This window comes from Siphateles boraxobius, unplaced genomic scaffold (genome assembly GCF_051911475.1).
Source record: "Siphateles boraxobius isolate OS27281-9 unplaced genomic scaffold, OSU_SipBor_1 5, whole genome shotgun sequence".
Taxonomy (NCBI): Eukaryota; Metazoa; Chordata; class Actinopteri; order Cypriniformes; family Leuciscidae; genus Siphateles; species Siphateles boraxobius.
In genome coordinates, this window is record NW_027509141.1 from 32,511,643 (window position 1) to 32,531,928 (window position 20,286).

The 20,286-nt window shown below is 36.0% G+C and overlaps 2 protein-coding genes across 7 annotated transcripts; both read left to right on the forward strand.

The window, feature by feature from the left end:
• The first annotated feature begins 99 nt into the window (after nt 1-99).
• sh2d5 (SH2 domain containing 5) lies at nt 100-6,398 on the forward strand. 4 transcript variants are annotated; one of them, XM_077204017.1, is made up of 10 exons: nt 100-230; nt 593-673; nt 835-915; nt 2,038-2,112; nt 2,191-2,337; nt 2,582-2,782; nt 3,462-3,642; nt 4,383-4,488; nt 5,319-5,475; nt 5,574-6,398. In XM_077204017.1, exons 2-10 carry the CDS (start codon nt 623-625, stop codon nt 5,763-5,765), a joined length of 1,191 nt encoding a protein of 396 aa, XP_077060132.1. In that variant the 5' UTR covers nt 100-230; nt 593-622; the 3' UTR covers nt 5,766-6,398. The 4 variants fall into 4 exon arrangements, with proteins under 4 accessions (XP_077060132.1, XP_077060134.1, XP_077060133.1 ...); XM_077204019.1 differs by having other exon boundaries at nt 130-230; nt 596-673; XM_077204018.1 differs by having other exon boundaries at nt 166-230; nt 588-673.
• Nucleotides 6,399-7,820: 1,422 nt separating this feature from the next.
• Nucleotides 7,821-17,110, forward strand: kif17 (kinesin family member 17). Of its 3 annotated transcripts, none has more exons than XM_077203993.1 (15): nt 7,821-7,947; nt 8,054-8,300; nt 8,680-8,826; nt 9,052-9,153; nt 9,236-9,425; nt 9,512-9,964; nt 10,049-10,149; nt 10,449-10,605; nt 10,697-10,788; nt 11,389-11,507; nt 11,969-12,197; nt 12,814-13,072; nt 13,419-13,498; nt 14,989-15,115; nt 15,223-17,110. In XM_077203993.1, exons 2-15 carry the CDS (start codon nt 8,070-8,072, stop codon nt 15,408-15,410), a joined length of 2,475 nt encoding a protein of 824 aa, XP_077060108.1. In that variant the 5' UTR covers nt 7,821-7,947; nt 8,054-8,069; the 3' UTR covers nt 15,411-17,110. The 3 variants fall into 3 exon arrangements, with proteins under 3 accessions (XP_077060108.1, XP_077060109.1, XP_077060110.1); XM_077203994.1 differs by having other exon boundaries at nt 7,828-7,947; nt 8,051-8,300; nt 15,223-16,840; XM_077203995.1 differs by lacking the exon at nt 7,821-7,947 and having other exon boundaries at nt 7,959-8,300; nt 15,223-16,840.
• Nucleotides 17,111-20,286: the final 3,176 nt, after the last annotated feature.

Below are 20,286 nucleotides of genomic sequence, written 5' to 3' on the forward strand. Positions count from 1 at the left end.
AGATTCAGGATTCGGTAAAACCGTCTTTTAAGTGAATCAGTTTGATGAATCAGTCACCAATTACCTGCGCATCCATGCATGTAGGCGGATCTTGTCAAATCTTTCCCAATGAATCCAGTCTGGCTCTGAATAGGCGGGATTTAGAGAATTAAGGTGAGTCTGGAATGGATTGCTAAACCCCTGGAGGATAATCGACCCACCCTGCCAGGTTCAGTCGTGTGGGCTAATTTGTGAGTATTTGTCTGCTCTGTCTTTTGTGCTTCTTTACAACTAACGTTACTTTATGGATCCTTGTAATTATTCAAGCGTTAACTATTACAGCGTTTGTTTTGATTTCTACAAGTTTCCCGGTATAGCAATTTCTTTCGCTTTCGTGGAAACTGTTTGGCTGTGTCTCAACACATACTTTTATTTTTCATTATTGGCACGTTTAGAGTCTTAACCGGTCTGAACCCCTTTTTCACAAATGTATCTGTTTATCTTTGATGAGTGTCGAGGATTTACTTTCACTATTTATGCTGTGCAGTAATTCGTGAAGTTGAAACGTTGAAGGAGTTTGTAATGCATTTTTATTATTTATTATTTTGAACAGTAGATAAAGCCAACAACAGCAGGCTCGGATATGGGTGAGACAGCTGGCAGGGAACATGGGATTGTTACAAGATCTGCTGAGGTGAAAATTAGGCTATTGAAATATTTTAATGCTGTAAGCTACATCTGGTTTTGCAACTAAGTTTTGAAATTGCATCTGTGGTTTTATTGTGTATAGTTTCCTCCCATACATTGGGATGATTACACCATGAACTCATAGTTTTGCTTTTACTGTTTGTCTAGTATATTGGCTCATTTCCTGTGGATGACAGCTGTTTGGATGATCAGATTCAGCAGCTGCACACTCAGCTGAAGTCTCTCAAGGTAATTTGTGTGCTGTGAAGTGAATCTGAAGAGTATGTTTACTTTTTTTTCTATGTAGAAGTTTGGACACTTGACTGAATTTGTTTTTAATGGTCTTAAAAGCCTTATCTAGGCATATGTGCTTGTAATTAGTTTTATAGACATATGCATTGCACAGGCATCCATTTGGGTATTTAATCATTTTAATTACTATTATTGTACAATGTGGAAACTTATTCAGAATAATATTAAGAATATTACTACACTACATACAGTGCTGGGTAGATTACTTACAAATTGTAGTCTATTACTGATTCCAAATTTCATGACAAAATTCTAGTTAGTTCTGTAATGCATTACATTACAATGTAATATAATCTGACTACTTGTAGATTACTTTTAACCTTGTTTATCTCATTGATTTGTTGAACAGGATTAGCTTATACCATATTGATATAAAAATGCAAGGCAAAGAAAAGATATTTCATTCTTTATCAAAAACATGAAGTGCATTAAATATTACATTTACTTCAGGGTTTTCCATACTGGGGGTTTGTGATTGAACTGCAGAGGTTCTGTGAGTTTAATGAAAAGCTATTAAAAAAATTAATACATTTTATTTGTTTACCTGCATGTCATATTAGAGAACCGTGGACTTAATTGTATCATTATCATTGACTTAATTTTATTATTGACCTAACTTTAATCTCAGGGTGTACTTCAAGTAAATATATTAGGTCAAATATGTTCAGCTTTGAAAAAGTTAGGGAATCTCTCCATTGCCTGTAAATATGAAATAATGTGAATTTGTATATTTTTATGTTTGATAGACAAAAGCCTTAGCACTCAACTTTTCCATGACATTTCGAACTATGTTGTAAATATTCTTCTACAGAACTTTGTTGAAAACAGATTTTGATTAAACCCATAATACAGCTATTAAAGCAATTACTGAAATATGAAACAGGTTTTTAAAGGGTTATTTAGTCATGTTTTCAATCTGTTCCTTTTAGTGATTCAGTCGAGCTGAATTGCTAAGATCAAATCTAATTCATACAAAAAAGGTTATTATTGTACAATGTGGAAAAAAGTAATACATTTTGACTGGTTATGTAGTTTACTAATGAACAGCTGTATTTGCAGACGTACAAGAGCAAGCGAACAGTCTCATTGAAATTCTCTGTCAAAGGAGTCAAAGTTTATGATGAAGATGAAAAGGTAAGATCATCTTGGGATTTCTGACGTTTCTCTTTGCGGATGTCAGATGGTTTAACTCTTTGGTGTGTATCTCATCAGACGCTCCTCATGGCTCACGCCATGTGTCGAGTCTCGCTGTCCACCGCCCGTCCGTCAGATGCCCAGTTTGCCTTTGTCTCCCATAATCCTGGACATTCTGATGCCCAGCTCTATTGCCACCTCTTCAGAGCCAGACATGCTCGAGCTGTAAGCCTCAAAACGACAAAACATCATATTTAATTGTTTGTAATATTGCACGTCTGTTTCAGAATCAAGAATGTGGTTGTAGATTTCTCAAGTGTGATCTTTAGAAGTGCCAAAACAAATGATGTGCTTAGACCATAACATTGCACACTAAAGAACGTTGAAAATGTAAAAATGCACAATAGTTAGAAATAAGAATAAATGCTCAATCACTGCAAGAATTTGATGATGTTTTTCCCAAATAAAGGCCCAGTTCCTGAACCTGCTGCTTTGCCGCTGTTTTCAACTGTGTTTTCTGGAGAAGCACCCAGAGGAAGCTCAGGATCTGTGTTCAGGGAACAAACCAACTCTAACGCCATCGCTGCTAAATCAAGGATTCCCTCTCAGTGTCAGCGCCTTGGTGTCTTTCCGCAGGGCCCCAACTCAAGGCCTGCTACCTGGGGCAAAGGTTTGTTCTCACCGTATCTAGCATAAAGTGCTTTTTGAAGTTAAACTTCCAAATGAAATTTGTGCAAGTGGCATAGAAAACATTTGATACATTTGATTACTAGTTCAATATTATTGAATTAAGCCCAAAAAGTAATTGCTGAATTTTTTAATTTTTTTGAGATTCAGGGATTCCTTTCGGGCCCTTAAAGTCAGGCTGTTCTCTTACTCATTCTTTTACCACGAAATAATCTTATTATTATTATTTTTCATTTTCTTATTTTTTCATAAATTTGCAACTCGGTTTTTTTTACGCACTTACAAAAAAAAAAACTTGAGCTGTAACTTTGTCTAAATCTAGTCTAAATGATTTGATTAACTTTATATACAATAGCCTCTTTTTTTATATAAATGTAACTTTATATAAATAGAATCAGGTGTGCTATTATCTGTTACAACACTGATGTAAATTGAAAATGTTTGTATTTGCATTTGGCTTCTTAAAGTGTTTTTGTAAGAAATCTAATGTACCTCTGTTGAACTTTTATTTTTTTATAAGAAAAAATGTTTTTTGATAGCATGATGCTGTCATTGGAGCTTAAGTTGTCAATAACCCTCAATATTCCTTTTAAAACTGCCTAATTCCTCAGTTTTTCCAATAATTGGAATACTGCAGTGTTCATGTCGATTTCCCTGAACAGGTGTTCTCACAACAGAGCATGGAGCAAGTGAGCAGTCCTGAAGAGGGTCCCACTTCCTCTCCCACTTTAGTTCGCAAAATGGCGATCCGGACCAAAGAGCTGCGCTCCGGAGCATATCGCTCTTTTACATGTACTCCCCTCAAACAGCGCCACCTGCAGGATAAACTGAGTGCACCACAAGGTGGGATAAGTGTTCATAGGACACTTTCGAGAGTGAGAGAGTTCTTTAGGTAATGCACACATCTGGTTAAAGTGGCTGGCTTAATTAAAGCACAATGGGTTAATTTATTATACTGATCATTTAGTTTTGGTGGTTGGTGAGTCAAAAAAGGTGGTGGGGATTTCCACACTGTTGTTTCTGCCAGTTACCACAAAATAATCTGTGTATTTTGTTCTTTTATATATATATATATATATATATGAATTTGTGTGTATATTATTAATTTATTGTGGGAAATGGCTATGTGTTCATTTTGTCTTTGCGTGGTTATGCCACGTCTGTTAACTGAAGGAAGACTCGGCTGAGGATGTAGTTGCTTAGAAAAGACTTTACCTCTCGTTGGTTTCATATGGTTTACATGAACGGAGAATATTTGTTTTCAATTTGAATCCGCAGATAGCACATCCCAGCAAAACAAAAAATTATTTTCCCCCCAAAAATAACTCCACTAGTAACTTAGCCATAGAGAGGCAAAATATCTGTACTGCAGCTTGAAAATAAAAATAATAAAAAGTTTATTTAGATAAAAGTCAGTAAAAAATGTGTGCTACTCAGAATATTTGAACTTGTGGTCAGTCCAAACTAAGAACGCTGCAATGTTTTCTTTTTGCCAAAGAAAACAAACACGGACATCATTTGTGAAACCAATGAGAACTTGATTCCTCTGGGAATCTGAAGAATCTTTTCTTTTTGTGAAACAGAAAAGGAACAGGCCAGTGCAAACGCATGCATGTCTCGAGCTCTCAGTTTGGCCGAGACAGAAGAAGCTCTGGCTCACGCAGTGTGGTGTTGGGCTGGCGTGTCTAGGTCAGTATTGGTGCACTACTGGCTGGTCTGGTAAACTTAAAGGGATAGTTCACACCAAAAAATGAAAACTGTCATAATTTACTCACCCTTTAGATGTTCCAAACTTGTATGAGTTTCTTTCTTCTGCTGAACACAAAAGATGATATTTTGAAGAATGTTGGTAATCAAATAATTGACAGTAGCCATTGACTACCATAGTATTTTGTTTTTCCATACTATGGAAGTCAATCGCGTCCATCAACTGTTTGATTACCCATATTTTTCAAATTATCTTCCTTTATGTTAAACAGAAGAATGAATTTTACACATGTTTTGAACAACATGAGAATGAGTAAATTTTCATTTTTGGGTGAACTATCCCTATAAAAGTTACAATCACATAAATGTTAATGCTTTATTCGTTTTTTTTAAGCAGTACCTCTTAATATTAATTTTTGCATGTTTCTCCAGGCATGCATATTTTATTGTAATTTAGGCTAAAATTGAATTAAAATAATAACAATTCTGAGCTGATTTTTGGGAATTAAATCTTCACAACATATAAAAATAAGCAAGGTTGTACATCAATGCCTTGTTCATGGACAATGCTTAAGCCTATTCCCAGACTAAAATGCATGTTTGTCCTGTTTTAACTGAAAGCAACTTGCAATGCCATTGATTTGTCTCAAGATCCACACCAGTAGTGTTTTTTCCCCTTAATTTAACAAAGGCCTAATCCTGGCTTAATCTAAGCCCTGTCTGTGAAACCAGGTCCAAAGGAATTAATTTACATGGCTTTTAATCCAGTATGTGTATTGTTCAGTAGTTTAGTATTTGATTTCCATTTACAGCAACTGTAGTTCCTCACTCCTGGCAGATGATGTCTTGGGTTCCTTCATCCTTTGTCCTCATCCCAAAAAGCCCAACCGTGGGTCTCTCTCAGTCCGCTTTCCATCAGGACTGGTAACTCATTCTATTAAGAATTCCAAGGGGAAGTTCCGCCTTGAGGTGAGCAAATATGAAACCTGCTTTCGTTTTCCTTCCTCTACTCTGTAACTACTTGTGTCTGAAGTAAAATGTAGCAAATGTTTCATCTTCATTTACAGAAGTGCCACAATGAATTTGAAAGCCTTGCTGCTTTGATCGAGCACTACACAGAGTTCAATGAGGAGCTGGAATATTTTCTGAGCTTTGCCCGTGTCAACCACAGTTACGATTGGGAAGAGATGGTCAATAAGAGTTTACGTTCACCACAGAACTACAAAAAAGGCACATTTAAAAACCAAAGTTGGGTTTGAATCCTGTCTTTCATGCTCTGTGGTTATTTTTTATATAATCGTTTTTTAAAAAATGTATACTACATATTTTACTTGGTTTTAACAGTTACAGAGCTACTGACATGAGTAAACCTTCCTAACCAGGATCTTAAGTCATTGGCAATTTTTTTTTTCTATTTTGAATGGACACTTCGTTTTGCCTGTTGGCAATAACCTCAACCCTTCTAAAGCACTCACTTTATTTTTTGGTTTAAATTTATTTTCTAGGGAAACAAGCACTCATGTTTTTTTTTTTTGTTTTTTTCACAAGCGCTAATGTCAAATTTAAATGTTAACTCAACTTTTGCAAAGATGCATACCTATGCATGTACCCTGTATAATGTTTTTAAATTCTGTGTTGTATGCGTGTACATTGCTTGCCTTTTTCACTCTCTTGGTTGTATATCATCACTAGTTTTAGATAACTTTTTTGTGATTACCTCAAACCCTGAAAATATCCACTACCCAGTTAATGTTTTGTTTTTTCCCCAGGCTTTGCTGCCTTAATATTGTTTACCTCTTGCACATTTCACCTCTTAAATGCACACTTTTCTGTTATCAGCTTTGCATCAATGTAAATGTAATGCTTCTTTGCATAAACTGATTTTACTGTCATTTTGTCTCCTTTAATGTTCAAAATCCAGTAGAATACTGCCATCTAACCAGGGGCCTATACCATGAAGCCGGTTTAGGTGGCTAGCCAGCTATGTTTCAGTTTAATTTGCGTCAACCCTGGGTTTTAGGGACCATGAAAGTGGTTTGGCTTTTAGCAGTGTTCATCGCCATAGTAACTTACGCTCCACGGCTAACCTGGTCCGGGGCAGGTTATGTTCTAGGTAAGAGGTTGCAAACTGAACTTGGACCAATCAGCTGTGAGCAAAGTGACACTGATGCGATAAAGTCACTCCACCTGTTTCTACTCAAAATTAAAGGTCACTACATAGCAAATGATTTTTACAGACAAAATTGTCTGGTTTTTAGTGATTCTTACTTAGAATAATAAATTTGTATGATTTAGATATTATTTATGTAATTATTATACCCTTTATCAATCACACATGTACAATTTTAGTTAATCAATTATTATTACGCAGTTTAAATGAATAAATATATAAAGGTAATATAAATACGCTTTAGCATCAATAGATGAAGCAATAAAATGACTACATGTGAGCTTAAATGTTCAATTCTCTCTATACCTTTATCAGCTGTATAAAATAACTTCAGAACTTTTACTTGCACTGATATACAGTAGCGAGACTTTTTCTTTTAGTTGTCCTCTTTCATAGACAGCTGTTTCTCCTTGCTGTGTAAATTTGTTTAAATTCTTAATATTTTAATACTTTTATTTAATAAGTGAATTGCGCTGCTTCTCTCGCGAGAAATAAATCTCAGTTTCACTCTTTCTCAACATGTGATTGGCTGTTCGCTATTGATGTCACACTTAAACTCCTAAACTCAGGATCAAAGCCTGAGTTGACAGAGAAAGTTGATGATCAGCATCATGGTACCAACAAAGCCTGGTTGGATTGGTTTGGTTTTGTCAACTCTAAACTAATCCTGTAACCCTGAGTTTGTTCAACTACCATCATGGTACAGGCCCCAGATATGTTACAAAATGAAATACGAGTAGATACTATATATATATATATGAGGCTACATACATAGGCTACATGCATTCTCAGTGTCGTAAAATTAAGTTCTTTTATTTTGCATTGACATACTCATTACTGTAAAGCCTAATAGCTTGTAAAGATGTATCATAATATTAGTTAACTAATGACATTTTGTATTTTATGGTTTTAGTTTAATAGTCTTAGTTTAGCTTTAATGGGCGATGGAAGGTTCCGACGGAATGGTTCGTTTGTGGGATATCTTGTGCTTAATTTTTATGAAAATAATGGTCTTACTGAATTAAAAACATTTATTTTATGAACTAAATACATGTACATATTTATTAATGCATGCTGGCTTTATTTGTTATATTTTATGAAAGTAATAAACAATATTCAGTACGCATGTCATTGGGGGCGCTTTGAAGTTTGGAGTTGCTAGGCAACGCCGAAAGCCTCACTAAGAGAAACACGCTGCTTTATTTAATGTCACGAACCGAAGCTTGACCTCAAACGGGTCTTGACGGAACCTGGATCGGATGTCAGTGTTCGTAAGCGTCTTTCCTAATAACAGAAGAGTTGCTTAATTGTCTTCATGAAATTACCATGACATTGCTGACTGATAATTAGAGTGAAATGTCCATTTCTGTTCAGCAGATAACCATCCGTCCAGATGGCATCCGAGTCCGTGAAGGTGGTGGTCAGATGTCGACCACTGAACGACAGAGAGAAGGCGCTAAACTGTAAGATGGTGGTTTCCATTGACAGCAGTCACTGTCAGTGTTTCATTGAGAAACCTGGAGCCTCGGAAGAGCCGCCCAAACAATTCACGTTTGATGGGGCTTATTATATGAACCATTCCACTGAGCAGATCTACAACGAGATCGCATATTCTTTGGTGGAGGTAATATTGATTTGTGTGTGTGGTGATTGGTGGTCAGTGTGACAGCTAGATCTTCTTGGACCAATTACTTTCCAGTGTTGTTCATGCCCATATAGCCACTGTATATGGGTTATCTGAAACCTGTTGTCCCTTATCTGAAACGGAACACCATTGAGTTTAAATTAGTCACGGAAGTAAACTACAACCCTTCCTATAATCGATTATTTACTAGATGCACGTGTAAGTTGGGCGATTTAGACTCTAAATCAATCAATCTATCTATCTATCTATCTATCTATCTATCTATCTATCTATCTATCTATCTATCTGTCTATTTATCGTCTGTCTGTCTGTGTTTTTGTACTAATCAGTGTCAAATATATTGTTATTTTATAAACAGGGTGTAACTGAGGGCTACAATGGGACAATTTTTGCTTATGGACAAACAGGGAGTGGCAAGTCGTTCACTATGCAAGGTGTTGTAGATCCTCCTTCCCAGAGGGGAATCATCCCTAGATCTTTTGAGCACATCTTTGAGACAATCCAGGTAACCAATTTGCATATCATGTGATTTTATATAGATAGGATGCCATCATATTATAAAACCTAATATTCTCTGACATATAATATTCAAAATGAATGACAAAGTAAAATATTATAAATACACTAACATTCAAAAGTTTGTGGTCAGTAAAATGTTTAGAGCCGAAATTCTATATATTCATTGTGAAAAAGTTTTTAAGTGACATTTAACCTGAACTTTTCTATTAAGTGCGCAGAGAACACAAAATTCCTTGTACGGGCCTCTTACCTGGAAATTTACAAGGAGGAAGTCAGAGATCTTTTGGCAAAAGACACCAAACAGAAGATGGAAGTATGTCTCTACACTGATCACACAAAGCCCATTGTATATTAGCTAAAATGGACTGAATGTCTCAATGCTGTGTGTGTTTTAGCTGAAGGAGCATCCTGAGCGTGGTGTGTATGTACGGGATCTGTCCATGCACACGGTGCACAGCGTTGGGGAATGTGAGCGGATCATGGATCAGGGCTGGAGGAATCGCTCTGTGGGATTCACACTCATGAACAAAGATTCATCTCGCTCACACTCCATATTCACCATTCACCTGGAGACCTGCAACACAGGTTTGTGTCTCAATCCCACATTTTTTACTGAGTTCTGCATGAATAAATCTATATGCAACATCTCTGTAATCTTCATATGAGTTTAGATGCTGCAGGTGAAGAACATCTGCGTGCTGGAAAGCTCAATCTCGTGGACCTTGCAGGGAGTGAACGACAGTCGAAAACCGGTGCTACTGGAGATCGCCTTCAAGAAGCCACCAAGATCAACTTGTCTCTTTCAGCCCTTGGCAACGTTATATCTGCATTGGTGGACGGTCGTTCCAAGCACATCCCGTATCGTGATTCCAAGCTCACTCGTTTGCTTCAAGACTCTCTGGGCGGAAACACTCGTACCCTCATGGTAGCCTGTCTCTCACCTGCCGACAACAATTACGAAGAGAGCATCAGTACTCTACGCTACGCCAACCGTGCAAAGAGCATCCAAAACCGTCCGGTCATCAACGAGGACCCAAAAGATGCCCTCCTGCGCGAGTATCAGGAGGAAATCAAGAAGTTGCGGGCGTTAATCTCTGGGCAGCTGGGGTCTGCCAACCTCAGTTGTAAGAAACACAACATTTGTGTAAATTTGAATCTCTTTGAATAGGGAAAGAGCGCAATTTCGACTTATTTTTGTCTGTTAACAGCACCTTTGGTAGGTCAGAATTCAGGAGATCCTCTAGCTGTTGTGTCACGACCCCAGAGCAACACATCAGAGAGTGAAGCTGAAAAAGACAGTATAAAAGAGGTGTGTACTGATATAAAGTCAATGGAAGAGTCTTAAAGTTGTTGTTTCTGCTTTATGATGAGGCCTTCATCTTGAAAGATGAAGAATTTTTGAGGAAACTTTCTATTTTAATGTGTTGATTGGTTTTCTCATTGTCAGTAGAAATAATTAAGCACTAACTCATCCATTCTTTGCAATTATTTTCCTGTATAGCATGGCGCTAGCATTGCAAAGGTCATGGGTTCAATTTCCACAGAAAGCAAGTTGCTTTGGATATGTGTCTGCCAAATTCATAAATGCACATGTAAATGTAAATTTAGGAATATGAGAAGAAACTAGCGAGACTGCAGGCCGAGTATGATGCCGAACAAGAGTCCAAAGTCAAACTCCAGGAGGACATTGCTGCCTTGAGAACATCATACGAGACCAGACTCTCTTCTCTGGAGAGGTCCAGAGCTAGTCGAACACACACCACTGGTAATGTTGAAACTAGTTTTCTTTCGGTACAGTTTTAGGTTCTATGTCTGCCTGATCTGGTCGAATTGTCTTGGTATCTCTCCTTAAACAGGTGGCCCTTGTGTGGACCATCCTAAGGAAGAGCCCATCACTGAACCTGTGGCCACACAAGAACAGGCGAATGTTGGGCACGATGTACCCGAGGTGCTTTGATTTTGCCTAAAACAAGTCAAAGTCAAGTCAAATTTATTTATATGGCATTTTTCATAATACACACTGTTTCAAAGCAGCTTCAATATAGTCAACATTTTGCAACAATACTAACAATCAAGCAGTAAAGATATGCTCTAGTACATGGGTGTGCAAACTCGGTCCTGTAGAGTTTAGCTCCTGGCCTCAACACACCTGCCTGGAAGTTTCTAGTATGCCAAGTAAGACCTTGATTAGCTGGTTCAGGTGTGCTTTATTTCGGTTGGAGCTGAACTCTGCAGGACAGTGGCCTTCCAGGAGCAGGATTGGACAACCCTGCTCTAGTATAAATCGCACCTAAGTGAGTATACTTTATGTATGCGGATAAAGTTGGTCATACTTTTACTTTATATAAAGAGCTGGGCGATAATAGAGTTACATTTTCCAACGAAATAACAAATCAGGCAATTTGCTCTATAGTATATATCACTATATGTGAGCGTATGTATATAACCTTATGAAAATACAATTTACATTTTTGTGACAGTATAAAAAAAAAAGTCAGCCAAGGGAGTTTTTGAATCTCACAAATCTGAATGAGTCTTGTTTGTGTAGGAGAGTCCGTCTTCTGCTGCTGCCAGTGTTAAAGGAGCTCCCAGTGGCGAGAGTTTGGTTTTAGCTACAGTTGTGGTTGCCACACCAGATCAACTGGACCAGAAGCATGTTTTAGAAAGGTGAGATGCTCAGATAGCCATTTGGGGTCAAGAATTGGAGCAAATGCTATGGTGCATCCCTGTTAATTTAGTGCACAAAGGTACCAAAAAGTATTTGAACAATTAAAAATGTATGAATGTCATTGCATTAAATAACAAAAAAATCTGTGCTATCTGCAGACAAATGATATTAGGTGTTTTCTCAGAACTAACGTCATGTAATTTGGTTGCATGTTTTTTTTTTTCTGGATGTAATACAGTAACACTCAAATAGAGTTAAGGCCTGTTCACATAAGGAATGATAACTATAAAGATAACTATACTAGCGTCCACACCAAAGCTGACACATGAATTTGAGGAAATTCTTGAGGGGCTCAAAATGAAACAAATGGAAACTGAGGGGGCACATATCGCCTCGTGGCATTTTGCTTGGTCCAAAATGAACATAAATGCTGCCTCTGTTATATTTTTTTGGCCTAAAGGCTGCAGCAGCTAGAGCAGGAGTTTGTGGGTGGAGAGCAGGTGAGGAACGAGGAACTGAAGCAGAGACTCAGACAGAGGAAGACTCTGGCTGACCAGAGGAAGAAGCAGCTAATCGAAGCTCTGAGCCAGAGCAGTGAGGACAGTGACAGCATTCTGCTGAACGTGTACGATTCCATCCAGGAGGAAGTTCATGCCAAAAGCAGACACCTGGAGAACACACAGAAGAAGGTTAGAGCTTTACTACTCGGATAGCATTTAGTATTTACTCAACATTCCCCTGTTCTCTAACATGTCGTTGTTCAGAAATTATGTCACATGAAAGTTGTGGAAACTTGGTGTCTTGGTGTAGCAATTGCATATTGATTTGTATTACTTATATATATCAAATCAAACCACCTTTATTGTCACACTACCAAAACACAGAAGTGTAGTGATAGGTGAAGAGAGTCTTTGGTACAAGGCTGAGATTTCATAAATAGACAAAAATATACAAAACAAATTAATATACAGTACACAAAATACAAATATACACATAATACAGATTGTACACTATATACATTTACAAATACACACACAGTATTTATGTAGTACAATTCACAGAAGAAGAGCACTGTGTATAAATGTATATATATATATATATATATATATATATATATATATATATACTAAATATTGTGTTTTGAAATAGTAAATGTATAGGATCTATGATCTACAATTTTAAAAAAGCATATAAAAAGCTTATTGTTTTTGTCTTAACTTTTAGATTATATTTCTAGTTTTGCTAATGAGAAGAAACTTTAGAACCAATCTCAAATGTCCAACCATTTGTTTATGTAATGAACAGTTGAAAGCTGCCAAGTTGGAGATCAGGGATCTTCAGGCAGAGTTTGAGATGGAGAGAGATGATTATCTGGCCACCATTCGGCGTCTAGAGCGGGAAGGCCAGCTCCTTCAAGGAATCTTGGAGCGCATGGCGCCCCTGGTTCGAAGGGACTGTAACTACAGCAACCTGGACCGGCTGCGGAAGGAAGCGGTGTGGGATGAAGAGGGAGCGACCTGGAGACTGCCAGAGGTTGTGGTGCAGAAAACCACCTTACCTGCAGGTGAAGTGCTGGAAAGAAAAAAACTGCAGTGTGAAATTCCTGAGAATCTTGATGATCTCTGTATAATCTATTTTAAAAATTAAAGACCTATACTTTTATATACTGGTTTCTAATGGGATCGTAGGAAAAAAAAAGAGCTTGTTCTGCAACAACATTGATTCAAAACAAATCATTAGTCACCAGTAACAGAATCTACAAACTAAATCTATTTTTTTAATGATAATAATGAATCATGGAGAACAGGCTTTTAAATTGTGCATGTCCAAAAAAAGCAAATGTTTCAGTCAGTTGCTTGTGTGATTTAAAGGTATATATTCTATATATTGTCTCTCTTCTTGCTCTGCAGTGCCTCCTTCAGGTGCCATTGCCCCTGGCAGACTTTCAGCACGCAGGAATTCAGCCTCAGACCTTGCCGACCCTTTTGTGGTATTCATACAGTGAATTAACACTATTCAAACATGATTTCTGATATTTACACACAGATACACTACAAATGAATCAGATACTAGATTCATGTACACTGTCAATTTTTGTGTTTTTACACTTGAACTTGAACTATATACACAGTGCTTAGCATAAGTGAACACACACATGCTAAAGATGACTAAAAAGAGGATTCAAAAATCATCTTTTGGAAATTGATCTCAATGCCTTAATTTAAAATAATGAGGAAAAATCCAACCTTTAAGGACACCAATTCTCTTTTTGAATGAATAATGTATCATACATAACTAAATAAATGTTCTTCCTTAAAATACAGGGGGCATAAGTCAGGACACCCCTATGTTAAATTCACATAGAGGCAGGCAGATTTGTATTTTTAAAGGCCAGTACTATACATCCTGATAAAGTTCCCTTGGCCTTTGGAATTAAAATAGCCCCACATCATGGTACTTTCCATAAGATCATCTCTCATTGCAAATCAAACCAGCTATTAGGCGAACTGGAATAAAACCATGCCAATCTCTATAATAAAGGGTATGTGATGATGTGGGGATATTTTAATTACAAAGGCCAAGGGAACTTTATCAGGATGCATAGTATCCTGGATCCATGAAATAACTGGCCTTTAAAAATAAAAATCTGCCTGCCTCTATGGGAATTTAACATAGAGGTGTCCTGACTAATGCACCCTGTATTTAGCAGCATTTTTTTTTCAAGTCATCCTCATTTATATTATATAACAATATATAGATTGTTTCAAAGCAGCTTTTTACAGAGATATTTTTATATATTTTACAGAGATATTTTTATATAGATATTCAGAGATATTATTTTAAGGAAGAACATTTATTTATTTACGATACATTATTCATAGTTCATAGTTCATTATTCAATTTTCAAGAAAATTGCTGTCCTTAAAGGTTTGGATTTTTCCTAATTTTCTTTAATTAAGGCATTAAGATCAATTTCCAAAAGATGATTTTTTATTCCTCTTTTTAGTTTACTTTAGGATTGGTGTGTTCACTCATGCTAAGCACTGTATATATAATATTGCCTTTTCATTACTCCAGAATTTTTGCTTTGGCTATATGACATGTTGTACTATTTTGCTGAAACTTACTGAAAGTACAAAGCACATGGATATTTAATGAGGCAAGCATCGTTTAGTTTATGATTTTTTACCATTCTAGCCTTAATGCAGTTCACACTGGAATTCACACTCGGAATTACAATCCAGAGTTGGCACTGTAAAACCGCTAAAGTGTATGCTAGGGTTAAAAAGTGGTCTTAACCCACATATGTTTGAAATGTTTTTAAGCTTAACCCAGGGTTAAAAGCAAACTGGGTTTAAAAAAAGATGTTAACCCTGGGTTAAGTGTAGTGTGAAAAGTGCTTAATATCCCTAGAACCTTACTTATGAATATGAAAAACATCCATAGCTTTGACTCATGTCCAACTGACTCTCTTTTTAGCAAGAAGTGGAGAAGGATCGCTACAAGGAAATGTTGAAACGCAGTGATAGCCAGCATATCGCCACTAACTACTTCAAGCCAAAACGGACCAGTCAGCTGTTGGCCGGTGACTCTATTAAAAACACAAGTAAGAGATTGATATAATGTTAACTTTACAGATTCATGTTCATTTGTTTCTCTTATGCAACTTCTGTATGCTTATAAATGTTGCTAATTCTAATCATTTTGTCTCAGTGAATTATTCTGGTTCAGTTGGTAATGGTTCAGCCCACCAGACCTCCAGTGGGTCCAGTCTGTCTCCTCTAACCGTGGAATCTCTCCCTCCGCGGCCGTTCCGTTTGGAGTCCCTTGGAGTCCCACCTGCACACGGCAAAGTAAAACGCAAGAAGAGCAAGTCACTCATCCCAACTGAGGGCATCTGACAGGACACGGCTTTACAAATCCTTTGTATATATAAGAGAGTCCAGCGCTTTATATCTTTTAAAGCTGCTATTTTCTGATTTTATTTCATATGTGTATATATATAAAGACATATTTTTATTGTATTAGTGCTGAATGACATACAGGGTGTCCTAACTTTGTGACCTAACTTCTTTTAATTCTAAATACCACATAATGGAATGTAACCACTGTATAAAACATAGGAATTTTAACTAATACTACCTGAAGTAGAAATAATGCAGTGTTTTAATTTTGCACTGAAGAGCCATGCTGCTATCTGTATTATTAAATAAGTATTTTTGTCCTGAAAAACTGATCTTTTTAAGATTTATCCCACAAACAAAAGTGTCTAATAACTAGGGATGTTTCTGAGATAGTATTTCTCATGTACTTTTTCTAAGCCACTTATATAGAAGTGACTTTTTAATGGATAAAATTAAGTCTTGTTCGTATGGGCCAATATTAACATGCATTCCATTAGCAATATAAAATGGGTTGCTTTGTGGTGTTTAAATCCCTTCTTTTTTTCTTTTGGTGATTCATCTCTTGTACCCAGACTCTAAAAAAGTAGGTATGATAAATCCTAAAAGTATTAACATAATTGCTTTACATATATGTAAATGAATCATTCTTTCTGACATTAAGTATATGCAACCTTGATTAAAAACACAATAGTGATAGTGACCTGTGCCCAGCAGACAGTAATCACTGTAATTAAACTAAAATTAAAGTGAAAAGTACTGTCAATCAGACTGAAGCCAAGCGGAGGACCATTTAATACACTAATAGGTTTTTTAACAGCCTAGTCACAAAGTTCACAATGTACAAAACAATGTATTTAACAGTAGGGTTGTACTTTATTTTACAGTCCTGTTCTACAGTCCAACCTTCCACTTAACCTAACCTCACCCAAGTACACTCAAAAAAATGATTCATTGGATGAACTCAATTAAGTTGTGGGCAGGATTTCCATCCAATAAATATATGTAGGCCCAACTCAAACTGAGTACATCCATTCAACAGAATGTAAATTAGTTAGCCTAACTCATTTGTATTAAATAGATGCAAAAGAATATAAACGAGTTACTTGATTAACTTATTTTTATCAAATACTTATTACTAACCAGACTGACTTTATTTCTGTCAGACGTCTACAAAAGTTTTATTGAGAAGTAACAGGGGTTTAACTCTATGTTTTCTGTTTAAGGTCACCATAACAGTGATCAGTGTTTCCATTAGTTGGCTCTTAACTCTTATTATATCTATTGTCTTTTTTGGCTGCTGTGACAGTGTGTTTGTTAAACAAATTTGGAGCGCGAAAGTAAGCTAAAATGAAATGAGATCAGCTGATGATGGTTACCTGTTGATGGTTTTATAATCGTCATTAAACAGAATGATTTACTGAGGTTTTTATAATCTAACCATTATTGTCACGTTTTTACCTTGTGTTACTGCAGCATGAGATCAAGCAATATTACAACAATAAGTTAGAAGACTTTAACGAACATGAGCACAAAAAAGTCTGTTTATGATGACACACACAGACATCAACAATCAGCGTATGAATCTCAACAATGGTAAGATTCAAAAGTACTTTGCTGCAATGGATACTTTGTACCACCATAGTACACAACTCCCAGCATGCATTGCAACATGAATAAATTATGCAGCTGGACTGTCCTATAATTTTTGTTTGATTCTAAATATTTTCTTTTATTTTTTGCTGTTGTATTTGTTGTGAATTAGTAGCTTTTCACTGGTGTTCTGAATTAATCTGTTTATCTAAATATTTGTGATTGTCACCATTGTTGAGATTCATACGCTGATTGTCGTCACAAACTGACTTTTTTGTGCTCATGTTCGTTAAAGTCTTCAAACTTATTGTTATAATATTGCTTGATCTCATGCTGCATATATTATATATATTATATAAAATCACATGTTTTCCGATTGTTTACAAACTTAGAATTTTCTTTCTGTTGTTTGCTAAGTTTTGACCACGTGTTGCTCGTTTGTTTCAACAAGGCCATGCAACAATGGAGAAAACAATGCTGACTTTAAAACTTGAGGCTCAACTTTACAGATCTTAATCGAATAACAGAATGTAATTTGGAAGATCTTTTCAAATTTTAGGTTTCGTTTCTTGTTGCGTAGGCAAACAAGGATATCTTTAAAATCTATTAACAAGGGTTTTCATTCTTCATCTGCGCCGCCACTATCACGTCCTCACGTGTTTCAGTTCCGGACTAAACAAATGGCTTTCCGATCCGTAACAATGCAAACAACCTTTTCTCAACACCTCTAAAAAAGGGCAGAAAAAGTTGACTTACCATAACGGCGGAAGAAAGAGAAGATGTTCAAACCTCGAGTTGATTTTTAAAATCCCAATATTTTGCTGGATAAGACGTTGTTCGCTTGTGATGTGAGATCATGCAGGCTGGTCACCACTTTGTAAGGCCGTCTAACTCGATCCAATGGCGGTATTCGGATTAGCGGTGAAGGTCTCACGCACGCGTGTTCCGTCTCTTCTCATGGCAAAGGGATTTTTGGTTAAATGCAATACATTTTCTCCTATGTATTTTCTCGTTATTTCATCTGACTCCATAAATGAAAAATGTTTTAATGATATCTGTGCATCATTAAATGTGAGCGAATGTTTTACTATTCTTTTAAACTCTTGAATGAAAATAATGTCAAAGTCAATTAGAATAATCAAATATCACAATTTAATTTGTCAGGTAAATATATCATTACAATTTCATAACCAATTCAAAGATAATAAATGCAAAACATCAAATGCTCTAGAACAAAGAGGAAAAAGTTTACCCAACAAGAAATGCGTGAGGCTGAGAGTCTCGCAACTCTCCCCCTCACGGGCCGATCTCAAATACAGAAAAGGCCTCGAGCTCTCGCTGCGTTTCATTATATACCAAGACCTCATTTCAAATCTAAACATCATCCACAGTGGAAGTTTAACTGTAAGTCACCATTTGCTAGCAGTGGAAAATTAGCATTCAGTCAAATGGTCAGAATGTGTTAACTCAAAGACACACCCTCCAGTGTGGAAGATATTTCTAAACTTCCTAAGAACTTTATTACCTTTTGGTTTTCTTCTTTGGGAATGAGACATTTGTACCAGTCGCACCGAGACATTTCAAATAATACCAAACATGTATAAAACTCGATGATAATCATTCACATTAAACCATTTAGATTCTTGTGTGAGTTTGGGAGATCTCTGCCAGGATGAAGAATGGGGGAGAGAAATGTAGATTAGGAGGAGGGAGGTGAGACCTTCGTCTCAATAGTGCATTAGGGGGAGTTCAAATGTTAATTTCCTTTGTTTTCTCAGAGAGTGGCCCTCTCTTAAAGTCCTTCCAGTTTTTCCAGTCTTACACCATCATCAGCTGATCTCATTTCACTTTAGCTTTCTTTGTTGCTCCAAATGTGTTTAACAAACACACTTGTCACAGCAGCCAAAAAACACAATAGATATAATAAAAGTTAAGAGCCCAACTAATGGAAACACTGATCACTGTTATGGTGACTTCAAATGGAAAACATAGAGTTAAACCCCTGTTAATTCTCAATAAAACTTTTGTAGACATCTGACAGAAATAAAGTCAGTCTGGTGAGTAATAAGTATTTGATAAAAATAAGCTAGCCTCACTCGTTTATGGGTGTTTCTGCAACTACGGGCACTTTTAAGTCCCAGCAGTGAAATTTTTGATTTATGCTAAAATTTGTCATTTGATGTTTCATAAATATATTCACAGTGCCATTACACACCTTGACAAAAATATAATTACTGATTAATGTGATTAAATATAATATTATGACGCATTTATAGCTCAAAACACAATTTTTGTTAATGTCCCACTCAACGTTGAGATACATAAAATAAGCTAATTTAATTACAATTTGACATTATTTCAAATGGAATTGTTTAATGTACAGATTCATTTAAAGCATCTTAAAATTATTTATATTATTTACTGATCATTTTTAGGATTTTTTTAACTAAATGTGCCTGTCCCACACTTTTGAGTCCTAACCACAACAATGAAAAAAGCTTTTATTATGAAATTTTATCGAACACAAACAAGTCTAGTTTCTATGGAAACAGAAATTATCACTTGAGCACATTGCTGACAGACTGGGCCACCACACTACCTCACTCACAAGATACCAAAAAAATAAGGTAAACATCATCTTTTCTGCTCTAGTATTTATTGTGCGTCCTTACCATTCAGCTTAATAATTGTGTATTTTGAACTACATTTTAAAAATAAATGTATATTACTGTTGAATTCATGTATATTAAGATGCTAAGAGTCAAAACTAATTTGGTAGGCCTTGCTAGCTGCCAATTAGCTAAAATATTAGCAAAAATGTCATTTCCGCAAAATGTCTCTTTCACATTTTCATTTGCAAACATTTTTTTTCACACTTAAGCTGAGATGATTAACTCATTGGAATTGCAACATCTGTCATAAAAAGTTAAATATGTTATCTTTTGTGTGTATAGAAACAATTGACATCTAAGGTTACTGTACATTTTTTACATGGCATAGAAAAAAACATGAAATTCCCTATTTTGTATATTATTTTTTTATATCAGTATTTACAAAACTGCATCAAATTTGAAAAAGCTATTTGAATATATAATTTTTTTTATAGAAATTACTAAAGAAAAATGTATAAAATGAACGTTATTGTAACGTTGCGGTAAGGACACTTTTTAAGAAGATGACCCGAAAAACATAAAAAATAAACATGTTCCAGATTAAAATCTTAACGACTACATTCTATTTTGTGTACATTTTTATATGTATTACAGACTGTGATGGTAAAAAT